This window comes from Rhea americana, unplaced genomic scaffold (genome assembly GCF_003343005.1).
Source record: "Rhea americana isolate MKP2758 unplaced genomic scaffold, rheAme1 scaffold_72, whole genome shotgun sequence".
Classification (NCBI taxonomy): domain Eukaryota; kingdom Metazoa; phylum Chordata; class Aves; order Rheiformes; family Rheidae; genus Rhea; species Rhea americana.
Window position 1 is genome coordinate 3,104,934 of NW_028186890.1, and position 18,925 is coordinate 3,123,858.

Genomic DNA, 18,925 nt, shown 5'->3' on the forward strand with positions numbered 1-18,925 from the left:
CTGGGCACAAGTGCGTTTATTCTATGTGCAGACCCAAGGTAGCTAATAACCCTTGCTCTGGCTAAAAATGTTGAGGAGCACTGTGTAGGTATGTGGGTCCAACAGTCAGCTTATGTCTGGCTGGGTCTGTTGGTACCAGTTTGACGCTGAGACTGGTGAACTCAGGCTAAGCGTATGGGGGTTACTTGCTCTCCTTCTCAGGCTCTGTGCTGCAAGGAAGCTTGTCAGGCTCAGCACTCTGCCCCAGTCCAGTGAGTTCTTGAGCATCTCCAGGGTGCTAAAAAGCTCAGTGTGGCTCACCCAGCRATGCTGAGAGAGATGTCTTAGGTCTGGGCTAGCTTATTAGCTTAAAGCTGGCACAGGCTGCTATGTGAGATTATACAATAGAGGGATTTTGTACCTCTCATTCTTCCCACAGAGTACCTACCTTTTTTCCGCAGAGATGGATTTTGTCCTGGTAACAGCGCCCAAGTTGGGCAGACTTGAGCACTGCAAGTGTTTGTTACCGTTGGCACAAGGCAGGGTGCTGGTGAGGGTGGCAAGGAGGTGCCTGAGCAGTTCTGCAGGAATCAGCTTAGTGGTTGGCAAGAATGTACCTCCAGCTCCCTGTCTTCTACAATGCCAGTTTTCTAGTGCCTATACTGTGTTCCCCAGTTTTCCTATGTTTTGGTCTGTTATTGATGCAGTGGAACTCTGCTCTGAAACTTATATTCAAAATGACTTCAATTCTGGAGATGGAAAAGGAACGTGGTTTTTCTGATAAATGGAGTATGTTTCAATCACTTTGGTATTTTAAATGCATTCAGTCATCTTTCAATTCATTTTACTATCTGCAAACCTCTAAGAGATTCTGATGGAAACTTCTGATGGAGGGTTGCCTAAATATCTAATCTTGTAAATATTGTCAAAATCTGTTACAGTTCTACTTGCTTGATTAATATAATAAAATAATTCAAAAGTCCACAACTTCATTTTTCTCTCCTTTTTAATTGTTCAATCCCATTCCATACTGTGATTTAGAAGCTGGTGGAGGAAACTACCAGATCAGTTTCAAAGGAAAGAGGAGAAAGTGGGTCTTCACCATGCAGGATGTAGTTAAGCTGTGTAGCTCCCTCTYGCAGTCTGCATTGGAAGATTGTTTACACTGGTTAAAAAAATATGGTAATAGACTTTGATAGCCTTTTCTCTCTCAAATTTGTCCAAAATCTTCAGTTGTAGCCACTGAATTCTGGAGTCACAAGCTGAAAACAGAAGGGGTATCCTGCAAAGGTATCACTCTGCATGACCTCTTGAGTTCTTCCCTCAGCATGTACCGACCACTGTCAGAGGTAGTCTTGCGTTAGSAGGATCTTTGTTCTGACCTGGAAGAACTAGTCTGGTGATACAACTGTTACACTATGAGAGAGTTTGTCAACATTGTCCTTTCTCACTTAAAATGTAGATAGCTGATAACGCAAATCTAGGGACCAGATGAATAATTACAGGTCGTTTCCATTAAGTTGCGTGTTTCTCTAATGGTCGAATGCTTCAGGATGTACCATGAGTGTACTGAATGATGCGTGATGCTTAAAAATGCACCAAAACATCAAGGACCTAGTCATGAGGCCATGTTTCTCACCTCCAATCACAGAGAAAGGTCAACGAATGGTTTAAAGTTGTACAGAAAAGCTGTTTGGCACTGCAATCTCTTAAATTCCATATTCTCCTGTGCCTGTTAATGTYTGTGATTTGATCCTAACTTATTATAAGGCTTTATCACTCCCTCCCGTGCCCTGAATGTTTTTGGACACTGATAGCCTCATGGCCAAGATGGTTGTTCGAGCAAAAGATTCGAGTTACTTGCCAGCACTGATGATGGTGGTCTGGCTTCAAATTGCTCTCCTGCCTGTAGAATGAACTCCTGTAAAAAGGTAATGTTACCCACCTGTCTCCCAGTTTGGATGCTTTTGGCACTGTGTCAGCTTTTATGTCTAGCTTTGTGCAGACTGGATCCAATTCAACAAACCCTTTTACCAGCATGCACTTTTCCATGAAGTGGACTGACAGCTACGTTGGCAACAAATACTACCCAAATAGCTGTACTTTGCCCCCTACAGACTGATTTCAGTCCCAGGAAGCTGTTTTCCACCTTTCAGCTCTTGCAGCATACCTGTGTGAAGTGAGGAGGATCTCTGGCTGCTGCAGGTGTAGCAAAAGAAAGACCTGACCCCTTGCCTTTCTGTAGGGGCTGTCAGGGATGGACTGGTTTGACTTTTCTTGTGGGGTTGCAGGGTGAGAAGTACTTGGTTGTGCTCACTCACTTGCTTAAATACAGGACTGAAGGGTCACCTCTGTCATGAGGTCTCTTCTTCCCTGCTAATCGTGGACCATTGTCACGGACCTGAGAGTGCAGGAGGATAGAGAGAACTTGTCTTCCTGTCTCCTGCACRTGAAAAGTCTGTAGCACCTTATAAATTTAAGAACTTCAGTAGATCAAAAGGCTTGAAAACTGCAAATGTCGGGTGAGATCAAGAGTGCCTTGAACTTGGATTCTGCAATAGCAAGGAAGTTGTTCAGATTCTCTGGGGAAAAGGGATCATGCTATATTCTTGAGAGGGGACGAGAGGGTCTCTACTGATGCARCCTGGGTGGGGAGAGTAGGAACCTCTTCCTGATTCAAATCCTGCTTATGCTRTTGAGCTCCTTTACTCAGGTCCTCAGTGCTGTTAAGACTACTTAACGGTAGGCTCTTGTCTCTTGCAGCATTTGTCTCTTGTATTATCTAGCTGTATCTCTAGCCTCTGTTTCATGAAGAGGTGAGCAGAGAGACTCTGGAAGTAAATTGTGTATTGAGATGGGGAGATAAAAGGAGAATTTTCCTGATATTTTCTGCCAATCTGCGGAAGCTTATAGAAGTATGAGGAATATATCAAAAGCAATCAATAGACTGCAGTTAGGCTTGTCTTCAGTTTCCTTCTGACCCATCAGAAGGACTAACAAGGAGTGCAGACTCATGCTGCAAGTTCTCTGTTTTGTTTCCTGGGTTACCCCTTCTGGTCCTGCATTCGTCTCTGGATCTTGAAGCTCCTTCAGTAGCTTAGGTTCCTTGTCCTTACCAGGCTCCTTAAAGTCAGTTATGGAACTTTTCTCCTTTGAAACATTCTGATTTCTAGTCAGCTTATTTACTACCCTGTGTTAACCTGAACCTCTCCTTCTTTGCAAGGTTTTTGAAGAGCTGAGAAACCTTTTTATTCTTATCCCCCAAACTAGGTATTTCCTAATCATCTTAGTAGCCTCTGTTTGCAACTGTTCCTATTCCAATTACTTAAGAAAATGTATTATTGCTTTTTCTTACTGTGGAAAACACCTCAGAGGATGCAGTATGGTTATGTAAGTTGTCTTTGTAGCTGCATCAAAATGGCAGTTTACAATCCATTTTATGTTCAACCACTGCACCCCAGGTACCTTGCTTCCATTGCTTTACAACTGTCACCTCAACTCTAAGCAGAGTTAGTCCCAAGTGCATGACTTGACATCTGGTACTATTGCATGATACTCTGTTTTTATTACCATGGTCTATAAAATCATCTAGCTCTTCAGTACTCTACAGTTCTTTTTAGTTTGTGGATTGCCCGTGAATTTCATAAAGCATTCCCATAGTTAGGTGCTCTTGGTCACCCACAAAAGTACTGAACAGGGCTTGTGCAGAGGTCAGCCTCTAAGGAGCATAACTAGCAATTTGTCTTCATCCTGCTAAACTTCCTTTTTTGGTATGTGTCGTTATAGACTCCTCCCCAGCTAGTTCCTTATGATATTTTAAGATTCTTATGTTCATTTCGAGTCACCTTCACACTAGCAGTTTCTTATGGTCATAATATAAAATGATTTTCTTTTCTTGTTAGTCTAGAGCATCACTTCTGTCTAAACTGATGACACTTTTAAAGAGTTTGGCACAGACTGCCTTTTGATAAAAATGAATCTAGTGTTGTATTTTTTTATCTCATTCTCCACTTTTTTCTATGCTTCTGACTATAGTTTGCCTTAAATTTGTTCTAAGAACTTGCATAGCTTTGAGTTCAAATCAATATGCCTGTGGCTTGCCAAGATCATTTGTTATCTTCTTCTATTCTCAGATGTTTTTTGCCTGTTGTGTCACTTACTTGACTTTATTTTCCTGCCTGTTATGAATACATAGTAAAAGAAAAAGAAATCTCAAACTTTTGGTGACTTCTTATTTAGAGCCTGATTTCAGTTATACAGGCTTCAAACCTAGAGGCTCTTCTACTCCTCAGAAAAGAAATTTATACTTGTCTCCCAGTGGCAAATGCACTAAAAGCCTTCAGATGGCTCCAGTCCTGGGCTGTCAGATCTTCAAAATCTCATTGCTTGATTTTTTTTTCCTGCCTCTAAAAGATGATGACTCCAAGATGGTAATCTGAATGCTTGATGTGATAGTGAGCATCTGTCACTTACTTCACAGTGAAAAACAAATGAAGGTGTTCTTGCCTAACAGTAATAATATCCAGTAACTCTTACATGATAGTGTCTTACTGTATGCAAGATGGAGCTTTCTGCATAGGCTTAACTCAGTTAAAACAGACTTTCTGTTAATGTTTACCTGCTCCAACAGTCCTGTCAATGTTAACATGCTGCTAATGTGTTTGAAAAATAATTTATTGATGAAGATTTGTGTTTAATGCGCCTAAAAGAAGGCAACCATAGAACTGGGAGACCATGCTTAGAAATGGTTGAGACCGATACTGCGTTATCATTGACTATGACTTCATGGACCCTTCTCTATGGTGTCTGAGATTTCTAGATTGCTTCTAGCTCTAAAGTCTAGGGGAATCTTCAGGGTGCACTACCCAAAAATCTTTCTTGCTGTAGTTCTAGATGAAATGGAAATTTGTCAGTGCTGCAATATTTATAGAATATTCTACCCGCAATTCCAGCTCCTAGACACAAGCTGTTACTGAGTAAGCGTTTGATTCTGGCAATTGAACACCTTTCTGTAGCCTGTCTTTTCGAAGCCTGACCGTTAGGTGTTAGCTCCTGTATGCAGAAAGAAACCTTTGTACAGAAGAAATGTACAGAATTTCTAGGATTTCAGACAAAGTACAGATCTTTCTGATAAGATTTCCTAATTAAGTAAATTAAACTGGGAGTAGAAGTGAAGTTTGTCATATTTTTCCACCAAGTTCTCTGTTTTTATTTAATAAAAATGCAGGGAGTTACTGCTATCTTATTAACTTGCAGCCAGCATGCTTATCTTCTTTGTTCTTCGTTAAATATGAGCTGGCATGTGTTAGACTGCGTTAGTGTTCACTCTTTGGGACTTCAGTGGTTTCTAAATTTGGCATTGCTAAGCCGGTGCCCTGTTTGCTTGAATCAATTGGGGCTGCTATTTTTAGCAACAAAGGGGAATTGAAATAGCAATTTTCTTTCTATGTAATAGATCCCCAAGAGGAATACTGATGCAAGCTCTCTGTCATTCCATATTCTCCCCCTCCCCAAAAGCACTCAGACGAAAGGCAGCTGTCACGGTTTGCGGCTGTATTAATCTTTAATCAATCGAGTGTTTTCTGCATTCAGGTGTTCAGGGAAAAAAAGGGTCACGACGAGGATCTGCCTAGAATAACTAAGCACTCGTGCATGGTCTGTGCAGTCAGGATTTGGTGGGTAACGGCAGGGAATAGACAGAGCAGCTAAAAATAGTGTTTGCTTCCAGTGTTTCTCCAGTCTATTTTTGATGCTTGATTTTGATAAGGTTGATTGGGCTCTTACTAAAAATAGCCGTTCCTAGCAAGCTGAGGACAAAAAGTAGAATATTTTTAACCAGCACAGACTAAAGTACTTTTGTTGGCTGTAGGTAATTTAAAAGCTTGGTATTGGTCAAGTGCCAGTGATTTATATAAATCTGTAATAAATGAAGTACTACTTGATGCCAAGGAGGGATAGTCTTTTTTTGCCCTTGCCAGCTCTCGTTTTCCCCAAGAGCTGTCATATTCTTAGTATAGCTTTCGTGTTCTGTAGCAGAAGAATCTTGAGACTTTAGTTATTTATGTATTGTATTTAAACCTATGCTAAGGTTAGCTATTCTATGAAGTCTGAGCTATATTGCTTTAAAAAGACACATCAGCTTCTTGGTTTATTTTTTATGCTAAAAGTTGCTGCAGCTGGGAATTGTGCAGTGACACGACAGGAGCCCATTCCTATCTGGATGCTGTCTTACAGGACAGGGACTGCTCTTTTGTGTGAATGGGAGATACAGCTGCAAGAGTAAATCTGCAGTGGCCATTTTGAAAACAAATGTGAATACCTGCCAAGGAATTGGGACTATAGAGGAGCATCCCTCCATGAGATCAATTTGTTAGCCTAGTATTTTTTTTGGCTGGAGGAGTGCAGTTATTGCAGGAGCCCCCTCTTTATACACGGAATAAGATAATTAGGGGTCTCAGTTCTTTCCTAGGTGATGATGTGCATGAGTGCATCTGCAATACTTTGAAGGATTGCCTAAAAAAAAAACCCCATACTTAAATGAAAACAGGAAAATGGCTAAACCGAACAAATGTGCAGTTCTGGAAGGCTAGTAGGACTCATACATAATGGTCATTAGCTTCATTGTGCAAGTAGTCAAAGTGAGCAGTGAGAGGAGAGTGGTGCCGTTTGCCAGTCACAATACGGATAAGAGTATTCCATACCTTATCTCCATTAGACATCGCAAAAGCTTATTTCACTGTAGAAAACCTCAGTTTGTGTCTGAAGGCGGGCTTGATCTCTGTAAGCTTTGTCTTCACTGTAGTCTAACCTTGAATTGGGGAGTCACGAATCTATAATCTTGTTTTAGCGTGATTGCTTTGCMGCGCTGCAGAGGAATTCTATATGCTCGCTGTTGCTCACTCACCCTGAATCAACACTGGTCCTTGCTCCAGTCGTGAGACGAGGAGATTTCTGCACGCATGCCTCGTGCTTTACTGCACCATTCTTTGCTTTTGTTTTAAGATGCCCTGGGTGGATAGGAAGCAGATAAAAACTGTTCTAGGCCCCGAAAATCTGCTTCCTTTGCTAACCGAACTGCCTTTGAGCTTTTGCTTGTTAACTTCTTGCTTTTCTTAAACTGCAGTGTTTGTCTAGTATGCTTCTGAAGAGGTGGAGGATGTTTTTCAGGTGACCTCTTACTTGAGAGGGCAGTGGCTGTTACTTGTTACAAGCAGAAAGAAAATGGGAGCGCAGGGTTCGTTCCCTGCACCCTTTGGCGCTGCCTCGTCCTGTGTGCCTTTGGCCATGCGCTGAGRTTGCTGGAGGAGGGTGTAGGTGCCATTGGCAGCATTCACATACTCACCTGCGTGTAAGCCCTCCGGAGGAGAGCCTGCTCTCGCRGTCCCTGGAAGCCTGTACTGTTGGGCATGTTGATCATCTTGTAAACCACTGTCACTGGCYGGTTTTGTAGGTTTTGCTTGTGACTTATTTTTAATAACGGAAAAGCTGTTCCCCTTTAGCACAGGCGCTAGGCAGCTCGCTGACCACTGAGTTCATTACTTTGTACCTTGAATTTGTCAAGGGCTACTTTGAGTACTGTTCCGGATAGGCAGTGATACAAATGCTTATSACTACCGTATATGTCACGTGTGATGAGCTGTGAAGTGGGCTATGTGAAGCGATAGGAAGCAAAGTGGCTAGATGGTACTGGGGGCTAGGGAACCRCCTAGTTGCATCTGTTGGTAACCAGTACAGTAACAGAGGCTACAGTTAATTCCTGTGTATTTGTATGTTGAATTAAAGAGGTTGTAATGGTTCAAAGATGTTTGAGTAAACTCAAAATGGGAGTTAGAAAGTGGTTTTTAACCATATAGGAAGTAAAATTCTGGGACAATCTTTAGGACAAAGATATTGTTGTCCTAAAGTGGAGATCTTGACTCATGGAAGTGATTGCATGATGTGATAAAGATAATTAGAAATGTAAATTGGTAATCTGAGTTCTTGTGCAATTGATAGTGCATATATGCAATGGTGGTTCAAAGGAGATGTGGAAACTGTTCTGCTTTTGCCATAATGTACTTAACCCTATGTTTTAGGGCATGAATTAGCCACTTGCAAAGGCATATAGTAAATATGCTGTCTGCTTAGCAACAAAAACTCTAGTTCCTCTCCTCTGAGATGCTAGGCATGACAAGCAGTGCTCCAAGTGCCATTGTGATACACACTTAGGTTTCTTACGAGGTATCTTGCTCACGTGATCGAAACTAAATCATGAGAGTTGAAGGTGAAGAGCAATTTTTTCTCTTACTGGGTTAGACTGGTTGACTGGGCTGTTGCAGTTCCCTCTGTAGAATAAATCAGTAAACTCCCTGCTGTTGCAAAGAACTAGAGTTCATGCAAAGCTCCTGGTCTTTTTCTAAAATTTTTTTTCCTGTGACATTTTCTATAATTGGAGATCGCAGTTCATAAATCTGCATGTTTTTTGTCGGGTAGTGTGAACATGGAGTAATTGTTCTGACTCTTGCATGGCTAATGACTATGAAATGAATAGTTTTTGGCAGAGAACTGAAGCTGATAACTTGGGTTATCTCTTTCAGTTATTAGTTCTGATGAAATAGGTAGCTTCATCTTGATATGATATAAACGAATACACCTGTTATGTTTATTGTAAAACTCTGTTTTGAAACCATGTTCCAGTGTGACTAGCCATATCTTTGCGCGTTTCCCACTGCCATTAAAATTGACAGTGGTAAAATACAAAACTATTGAATACCAGAAAAAATCTGTGTGTGAGTGTTTTTCTTTTCTTTTTTTCTCTCTCTCTTTTTTTTTAATGTGCTGCCTGTGTCATCGTCTTCTCTCCCTATCRTCTTGCAGAGGGGGCAGTGAATACTGATTGACAAGGTGGGCAGACTGAGTGCTTGAGGCGGTGGCATCGGGAGAATGAGAGCTGGGACTGAAGTTGAGTGAGTTCTTTGGACAGGAAATATTTGGAGAGATTGTCTGGTACTTTTGTCTTAAATGTGCTTACCTTCAGAATCTGCACTGCTGTCGCTTAGTTGTGCCTTTAAAATGTGGTGTTTCTGGATACTCCAGATTGCATGAGTATAGTTAATTTCTGGGCTCAGAAGACRCCTTGGTGTTGAAGAGGAATCCTTAATTTGTTCAAAATGCTCTACTAATCAGTAGTACTATAGATAAAGAAAACTTCTTGCATGGAATCTGGTATATAAACAATTTTCTTTGCCTTATTAGAAATTTCAATTTACTACAGCCTGCAAATGGGATAACCTCCATTAGCGGGGTGAGTAGATGACACCACATGTAGCTTGCTTTGTTTGAAGACCTTGATACTGAAAGTTCCTCTTTGCTCATTTGTATATTATAAGTTTTATCAAAAGCTTTGGCAAGTTTTAAGTCACTTAGGTGGTGTGTATTAGTGACTAACCTGTGCAATGATTTAGGTATTTGATCACTTTTTTTGCCCGTCTTGCCCTCTGTTTTGATCAGTGTAGGGTCAGTTGGAAGGGATATGCAGAATAAGACTACTCATACACAACTGAAATGAAAGCTGTTACTAAAGGCTAAAACCATACACCAGCTGTGACCCATTGTAACAGTGACTGTACCAGTCTAATCCAATCAAGAAGGCATCGTTATGTAGGAGAGAGAGATGCCCCTGTGGTGCAGCGTGCTCGCAAGGGCCGGTTCATGCAGATTCCCTCTCTTTGAATAGAGGTTTCTGTGCAAATTTCTCAGGATTGAGGGAAGATGTTAGTTCTGCATGTGCAAGTTCCACACTTAAGCATATGCTAGTCTCAGTGCGGCTTGGCATGGGAATCTGTTCAGGTTGCAGTCTAATTCCTTTGTGAAACAGTCTGTGTAAAGTTTCATTTGCTGAACTTTGGCTGGTGATAACCTAATGCTAGAGAATCTTGAGCCCTACGCTGCTGTATGTTTTAGTGTATTATGAGTAAGCTATTTTCAGAGGATACTGTGTTATTGGATACCTTTCCTTATTTTTCTTTATCTCTATCTACAGCCCTGAAATTTGGGGAAAGTGGATGTCTTCATTGCCTAAAAGTCAGCCAGTGCTTTGATACAAGCTCCCATTTCAGACAACTTTTCAATTGGTTCATAAACAGACTTCCTGGGCATTCCTGTCTCTCTTCAGGAGACAACAGATGGCTGAAACAGGAAGCAACTACAGTTAGTTTGACTACTGAGTAAATGTGCATCATTACAGTTATGAACTGGTGTAGCTTTCTTGTACAGATAATAGCTTATTCTTGCTCTACTTGCTTGGACTTCTGAACTCTGCTAAAACCATTTTGCTTGCAACTTCTTCATTGAAAGGCAATCTGTAGAAGAAACGGAATTCAAAAACCCAGTCCATGCTTAAGCTTAACTCCAGCACATCAGTGTGATTGTTAAAACTTAAACTGGCACAGCTTCTGTATATGAGCAGTGGTTAAAATTGTGACACTCAGCTCCAAAATGGAAACTAGAAATGAGTRTAATCAATGTGAAAAGTACAACTGCCTTGCTAATGCATAAGTTGTACCAAAACTGTTTTTTCTTGCCCACCCTTTTCCTGTAGCATGTGCGTTTTCAGTAATCCACTTCCAGATGCGGAAGGAGATAAGGTGGTATTCTTGACTTCGTGAGATTGTTCGGATCAGTTACCTTTTGTACCAGCTGCTTTTCCTTATTTTAAGAACAGAGGGTACATAGGTACAAGTATTATACCCATTACTTGATGTATGCTTGACGTAAATGTTAAAAGTACAAATGATTTGCRGATACTCTATACATTTTCAAGTCCCGAATATAATTACTTAAGATACAAATCATGCAAGTGGTAGAGACAGTCAGTTTTGTAATTCAACTAAGTTAATACAACTTTCAATGAAAACTTTTTACTTACTTAAACTTACAACTATTTACAGTTTTTAATTACAACAATAACTGCAAAGCTGTGTTGGCCTTATGCAAGCTGCCTGAACTAGATGAATTGTTGAAATTCATATTGACTGAAGAATCCCGTGATGGATTCCCTACTAGGATTTGTTCGCTAGTGGTTTCAACCTTGCCTGTATTGAAGCAAAGATGATTTTGGAGAGGGAGAAACAAGTCTTGAAGTGATTTCTATTATTTCCATCCTACCCTTAAATGAGGGATGAAAGAYTTGAGCATGCTGTCGGATGATAACATTCTCATGGAAAGTGCCTCTGGGGAGCTGTCCTGACCCCAAAAAACATGCATTAGGGTCTTAGAAGTAGGAGCAGCTTCCTGGCTGACCCGGGCCCTGTTGGTCAGAGGAAGGATTGGATGGTATTTGGGCATGTTTCTGATCACAGTCCTTTGGTGTTGACCTGATTGCCTCTGCACCAGTGCAGCCATTCATGGGCTTGACAGTGGGATTTAGAAAGGGAAATTCATTCGTATAATCAATGAGAGCTGAGCTAATTTCCTTCTCTTGAAAGGGCTTAGGAAGAGACATGTGGCCCTCAAAACTGCTTTTTTCTTGGTTACAGTATTGTAAAGCAGCCCTTGTTCTGTGTGTGCTCTTCAAAGTGGTGCGGGAGCACAGAGCAGGACCAATGCTATCCTCCTCAGATTGGAGGGAGTCACCAATAAAATGATGGTATTAGTGCCTTTGGAGAAGAGGCAAAAAAATGATGTTAAATCTGTAGTTATTCCCTACTGCTGTGCGTGTGTGTGGGGGAAATGTATGTTTATTTTGATGTGTATGTCTTTACCTGCAGCAGAAGCAGAACAGTGCATATCAGCTAGGTGTGCTTTTATGGAAAGGTAGCTCAAGCACTTTTTTCTTGCTAATGGGATTTTATAATGCTTTTTATCACGTCTATATCTCTATAGCAGACTAGTTTAAATTTCTGAAGTTCTGTTCTGAAGGGTACTTTAGTCTGTAGATGGCAGGCTCTTACTTTGAAGTAGGGCCTAAAAAGGGAGGAAATGTCCTGTTACTCATACTTTAGTTTGAAATCCCTAATCTTCAGCTGCTTAAATCTCATGCTTCAACCAATTCTATTACAGTTTAACTAAGCGATGGCTTCAATAAATCAGGTAAATACCCTTGATTGAAATTGAACTTGCACTCTGCTAAGCCTTTATGAAGTGCTGCAGATGCTTTTCTAAGTCCCTGCCTTAAGGAGCATACACTCTAAGCTACAGTTGCTAGAAACCAAATAACTAGCAGTGTTGGGAGACAAAACAGTAACAACTTCTGAGCAAGGCTGCTAAAAGTTCTGAGCTGGTTATCTGAGAATAAAGCTGTTGAATTTTTGAGTTGGAAGGAGGTGAAAAAATCTCTAAGCTTTAGATGGAATATATTCTTTAGATACCTCACTGATTTGGATAAGGGAAATAACCTGCTTCTAAGAGTCACTGAAGCTGAATTTTTTTCCAGATTAGGTCATCTTAGAATATGCCCAATTGTTGTGTCAGCAGGACAGGGAATGGCATTGGTACATGTTTTCTCTTCTCTTTGCTTTTGTTTATTTTTTTTGAAGCTTGTTAGTCCTTGAGCTAAAGGGATGGCACCATCTTGCAGGACTAATGCCCTCTGGCTAGGTAGATAACAGCATTGATACAAGTCTGGCAGGAGGGCATCTATGAATGTAGTCTTGATTTCTCCCCCAAGATCACTTGGACCTTGATCTTTCTAACTATGCGTTTGATTTTATAGCAAAACTGTTGCTCACACTTCCATAACTGTTGGATAGCAACCAGCAAAAACTGTGCAACACGGGCACATGGCTTTCTAAATCACTAGGGTTAACAATGCAGCTTCTAGTTTACTTGCTGTAGTATCACATGTATGCAATGTGTTAGTATTCTACAGTACAGTTGGTTTTTTTTTTTTTTTTTTTTTTTTTAAACGGACGACCACACAGGTCTTAGATACCTTGAAACAAGATCCTGCAACTTATTTTACATACTTGACAGACATACCTGCAGCAAGGATATCAGCTTTTTTATGAGAGATGTCAAACTTTACCATGCATATCCTTGCCAGATTGGAGCTATGATGTCTTGCAGATACACACTCATTCCTCAATTTCAAAGTTTATATCTACCCACATATATGGTCAACTGTAAATCTAGCTTCAGTCGGGGGCAACACACAGATTTCTCATCTTTAACATGTTATTGTACTGTTGTCTGACCAGTATTCAACCCAGAATAGGACCATCACTGGCAACCTCACCACGTACAGTGATGTCCACTTATTTCTAGCTAGCAGGCATAGAAACTGAAATGGTTACCTCAAAGCATTTCCTAGCTGTTACTAGTCAAACAAAAGGATTCTGTCTGCTGCTTAATTGCCAACTGTTATGGGTGATCTGCAAGCAATAACTAATCAAATCATCTGCAAACATGTCTCCTTCTGGTGCCCAAAAGGGAGGCTGTTGCTGAGTCTCAGGGCTGGATGACACCTCAGTCAGCTGTGCAGTGTCACTGAGATAAAACTTGCCCTGAGCATTGTAGCAATACTCCTCCTGGTTCAGTTTTCCAAAACATTGAATAAGTCCAATTATTTAAAGTATGTCTAAGTGCAGAGGTAAGCAGTGGGGCGCAATGTGACTGTGAGGGCAAATAGCAGAAAAATCTGGTATGCTCTGTAGCTGCTTGCAGAGACAGATGAATGAGTAGAGAGATAAATGAGTAAGGCTGTTGGAAGTGTAGAAACTGGATTCGATGGAAGAGAAGAGAACAGGAGTGGTGCTGAATGTACCTACGTAGAAGGTAGTTGGAGAAGCAGATTCTGGACAGAGGGATTGCTCTTCAGTGAGCAAACTGAGATGATCAGCTACTGGTGTGGTGAGAGCCCTGGAATAATCTGTCAAATTAATGGCATGTTGARTCACTTGTTCCTCAGCATATGATAAAGAATCCTGGAAAGATTTAAGGCTTGATACAGATCCCATTCATCCACAGGTGAAAAAAGATTAAGCTTTAGAAGCCCGGCTTCGTACTGATGGCTGTACTGAGAGCAAGCTATACTTGCTGCTGGTAGGTACAGTGGTTACAGAGGGGATCTGGAAACTACTGGAAAGTAGTTAAACAGCCTTCTAGTTTGAGACCTTTGCCCTGTTCTAAAACATTTATTTTATTGGATAATTATTGGCTTATTTTACTACATATTTAAAGCTAAATTAAGAGCCATTTTAATAGTTATAACTGAGCTTTTTCAGATAAATGACTTTAGAAGTCCCTCTTAGCCTACAAAGCTTTTGAAGAAGCATAGTGGGTTAGAAAACTGGTGTGAGAAGAGGGGCTAAAGCTCTCTCTTCAAGTAACAATTAAATAAGCTCCTAATTTCTTCTCTTCTGCTTTCTTACATATGGGAAGGTTTTAGTGAGCTCTCTAGGAGCTTTTAGTGAAATTGGAATTTACACACCCATTCTAGAGAGTCTCTTGTCTGGCTTGGATTCCTTCATAGCCTATTAATGAGCAGCTATTTCAGTGAAGCAGCTAATGTGTATGTCTTTTCTTTTTCAGTGGTCACAGGAGCTACTGATGGGATTGGAAAAGCCTATGCAGAAGAGGTAAGAATTCTTATCACTCAGGACTGTACCTGGATCCTTGATTGATCTCTGTAAAGTATCAGGCCATACCCTCTCACATTATCTCAACATAGATGCGAACGTGTGAAGAATGAGATCCCTTGCCTTGTCTCTCTGCAGGTGACCAGCCAAGAGCATATCCCTTTTTGTTTCCTTTGACTTCTCTCTTCAGCCTTCACCTAGTCCTTTTAGTTTTAACTTTGCTTTGTGAATACATTGCTCGAGACAGAAAATGCCTGTTAGTATGGAATGCTTTACCTATAAGCCTAGGGAACATCATGAYAAGTTTACAGCAAAAATAACTTCCAGCTCCAACATTAGTATTGAAGCAAACCTTTCTGATCGTTTCTGGTGTTCTCTGAAACAACGGTATGATTATGTGAAGAGATCAATGGTGAGAGAGTCCCTTTTACTGGACTTCTTGGTTCTGCAGAGACCACAGGGAGATTAGCCTCTCAAGAGTTGTCTGTCTTTGGATTTYCGCTTTAACCCTGCAGGGACCTCCCCCTGTCCCTTGTGCTATGTAGAAAATAGCATCTTGTGCCACTGGATTGACATAAGGGGCGGGGGGGAGTGGCAGTGGGGGTAAATAAACTTGATGTCAAGAGCACCTGATTCTTGTGTGGAGCTGACAGCTTGTTGTACATGCCAAATATCCCAGTTACATGGCACTGAAGAAAATTATGCAACACTTAAATCACTGCCTAGAGCAAGTAGAATGAGGTCTCTCTGCCCAGAGCATAGTAGTATTGGGAGGAAGGCCTCTAATGTTGAAGACACCCCCTCACCATCATGAGAGATTGGTTTCTCTGCAGATCAAGATTTCWGGTGTGCAGAGGTGTGTGGGGTTCTTTTTTCCCCTTCTTTCCTGAACCTACCATGTAATGTAACCTAGACTTTCTGTGTTAGATTGTGTAGAGACAGCCTACAGCTTGCTGGTGCCTCTGAGAAAGAGGCTGCCTCAGAACACAACTATGTGCTGCTGGCAGACCCCTGTATARCATATTAGAAAAGCTGATCGTAAGTATGAGGTCTGGCTGGAAAATACTAACTCTTTCGGCTTCTCTGCTGGTAGTTGCTGTAGGCACCAAGAAATAAGCACCCTAAGGGATACAAATACCTATTCTCAGGCTATAGAATAAAACACACTTTTATCCCTTGACAGTTTAGTTGGATGAAGAATTTGAAGTCAAGTGCAAATGCAGGGTCATGGAATAACTGGAAAGACTTCTTTTTTTGAAAAAAAAATCTTTCTGTTAACTCTGGGGATGTGTTCACAAGACTGTTAGCAGAGTCTCAACTTTCTACTAGGGATTCCCTTCAGAGTATTATAAATGACACTGACGTACAGCTATTTGGGCACTCATGGCTGTGATTGTAATCACGCAGATAAACTCTTCCAGGGAGAAGGAGGTAAGTGAGAAATGCAGTCTCCTGTTCAAAAGTTTGACATGGTCATTGATAAGCAATGAAAGAATACTACTTGTTCATAGATTCCCTGGTAATGCTCTGCTATAGTGGGTTACTTTCCTTTTTGATCATGTTTACGTTTGTGCGCTCTGTATTTAAATTCCTCTGGCAAGTTTGTTTCTATTCCAGACTTTAGATGCATTTCCTACAGTGCATTCTTTCATTGTGAATGTAGCATCAGTTTCTGCCAAGGTCCTTCCTGTGGTGAAGGCCTTCTAAATATGAGTGAGAGTCCACTAACTGCATGCACTGACATGACTTTACTTTCTTTGTTTTTGAGACAGTATGTAGTTGGATGCTTTTCTCTAAAGGTGAAGTACCCACTTAAACAATCAGACCGCAAAGCTTCTGATTGCTGAAAGAAAGCAAACTGCATGTCAACAGTTTATAACATCTACCCCTAAAGAGCATCTTCAGGGCTTTTCTGCCCCATGGGGCCTCCTGTGTCAGTCAATTGTATGCAGTGAAGACTGATTACATAGTTGGTTCAACTTTTTTTTTTTTTTTTTTTTTTTTTTTTTTTTTTTTTTTTTTTTTTTTTTTTCGCTAGTAAGCAGCCTGTCTCTGAGACTCAGGTATGAGATACACCATTTTCTTGACAGTAATCTCTTCTACCGGGATTGCTGAACATGCTGGTGGGACCATCTCAGATATTAAAGACTTGTGAAGAGATTATCATCAGGTTGTCTTTGGTGTTACAAATAGAGATACTTTCAGGTAGACTTTATGCCTTAGCCTTCTTGATCCCGTGGAATGGGAGAGGGCTATCTATGTTAAGTCCTTCTTCCTCTTCTCCTCTCTTTCCCTTCTAAAGACCAAGTCTACTGCTGTGCAAGGTATATTGAAGTTTAAACATGATCTTTCTTATCCTCTTTTAACTGAAATAAATCACCAACTGGGATGTTAGATACTCTCCATCTAGGAAGAAAATTTCTTTCAGTAAGGGAAAAGATTAACTTGAAGTGAGCTAGATGCTTACCTGAAGGTGAGTAGTATGTTCATCCTCATAATACTAGATAATAGTATTAGTAATAGTTTAAGTTACCTGTAAGCTTGAACTTGGTAGTAGTTAATTCTTGTTGCAGGTGTCTTCAGTTTCATCAAATCTCATTTAAGCTCATGAGAGATCTAGTGTGGTATGCTTAGGTATCACCTGTGCCAGTGGAATGCAAACCTTGTGATATGGCCCTTATAGGACATACTACCTTTGATCTCTAGTGACAGAAATTCATCATGCTTTTCTGTGAAAGAATCTTTCTTGGTTTGGATAACTTCTATTAGAAAGGTAGGTGAGATTCAGACACTTCAGGATAGTTCCGGTACTGTAGGTTTTTTAGATGTCCTTTGAGATGCAATCCTGTCTGCTTCCTAAGGCTGTGAATGAGTTTCATTGGAACAGTGAGTTAACATACCCATTTTTTGTATGCAAGTATTAAATGTCTGAAGGGCAATGTTACTATACACAGTGGGTGTCAAGTGGATGTATTCTTTTTACTTTTCACTGGAACAAGCACTTAAAACAGTCACAAAGATTGTTTGTTTCCATTGCTGAGTAATTCAGATACCTACCTGTCTTTCTGTAGGCACTGTTAAATTGGATTGTTAGATCATGTTACAAATCTGCAGAGGTAGGTCTAGTTTGGACCAGGATATGCTGTGATGACAGCTTAGGTTATACAGATAGCTTCCCTAAAAGAACTGCATGAGGAAATTAACCTTTTAACCCACAATTAGTAGAAAGTAAAGGTGGAGCCTGAATCCTTCCTGAATAAACCGCTGAAGGAGAAGTCTTGAGTGCTGGGTTGACTGTGCAACACAGCTGTTTGAGTGACAATAGATATCTTAACTGGACAATTTGAACTTAATTATGGGTAATAACTTCTTTACTCTGACCTGCAGCATTGTATTTTGAAAGTTTCATAAAATCTGCTGTTTGCTTTCCTTTTTTGTAAGTGTGGCTAAGATAATGTATTTAATGTGAAGGGAATCAAGCAAGAAGTAGCATGCAAGTGCTTGTCCTAGTTTTCCCCTACATATCTCTTTCAAACTGTAATTTTTCAGACCTGCTGGTTATCGCTTGTTATAATGTTTGACAAGTTAGGAATTCCTTTAATGCTAACTTGGAAGCTGTTATTTATGCCTGTCCTTGTGTCTCTTGTTCTGTTCTCTTTCAGTTAGCAAGACGTGGAATGAAGGTGGTTCTAATCAGCAGGTCAAAAGAAAAACTAGACCAGGTTGCCAGTGAAATAAGTGAGTTGAAACCTTCTTCCCTAAATTTTGTATGTATGCTTATATTTGAATGAATGTAATTGCATATGGATTTCATATGTGCTAATATGTACAACTTGAGTTATAAAAATGTGTTCTTGTGCACAGTGCAAATGTAACCAACATATTAGAAGAAGGTCTTGCCAATCAATTTTATAGGTGTCCTTATCTAATTTCTGAGAACAAATAGGGTTAAAAAAAAAAAAGTAACCTCTAGTACATAATTCCTGTTAAGCTTCATCTAGACATTTCTATTTTCTTTCCTAAGTTGTTCTTTCTACTGAGTAAAATGAAGTGACTCATACTATATATATATATATATTTAGTACATTCTTTTAACCACACTGAGATACTGAAATGTATACCTTGTTCACTGTGACATATGCTGAAGGATTAGAGTAGTCTGCATAACGGAGCAACTCTTGAGTTTTGCTTTCAGCTCCTTCTGGGTTTTAGCTGGGCAGAATTGTTTCTTGTATTCAGGCCCATGTGGTCTCTGCAGTCTGTCCGAGTGTTGCTGTATCTAAGATGGGGTGATTGTTTGGAGCTAACGCTGTAACTTAGGTATTTCTGTTGGAGGCTTCTAAGGTAGCTTTAAAGTCTTTTTTTTGTGGTGCTCCTACAATTGTTCTTAA

At 40.4% G+C, this 18,925-nt stretch overlaps 1 protein-coding gene across 1 annotated transcript in view; it reads left to right on the forward strand.

Annotated features, from left to right (window-relative positions):
• The window catches only part of HSD17B12 (hydroxysteroid 17-beta dehydrogenase 12), an 86,707-nt gene that overhangs the window by 20,586 nt on the left and 47,196 nt on the right, over positions 1-18,925 (forward strand). The window contains exons 2-3 of the mRNA XM_085321895.1: positions 14,452-14,534; positions 18,197-18,272. Coding sequence (XP_085178021.1) covers positions 14,452-14,534; positions 18,197-18,272 — 159 coding nt within the window. The remainder of the gene's footprint in view (positions 1-14,451; positions 14,535-18,196; positions 18,273-18,925) is intronic.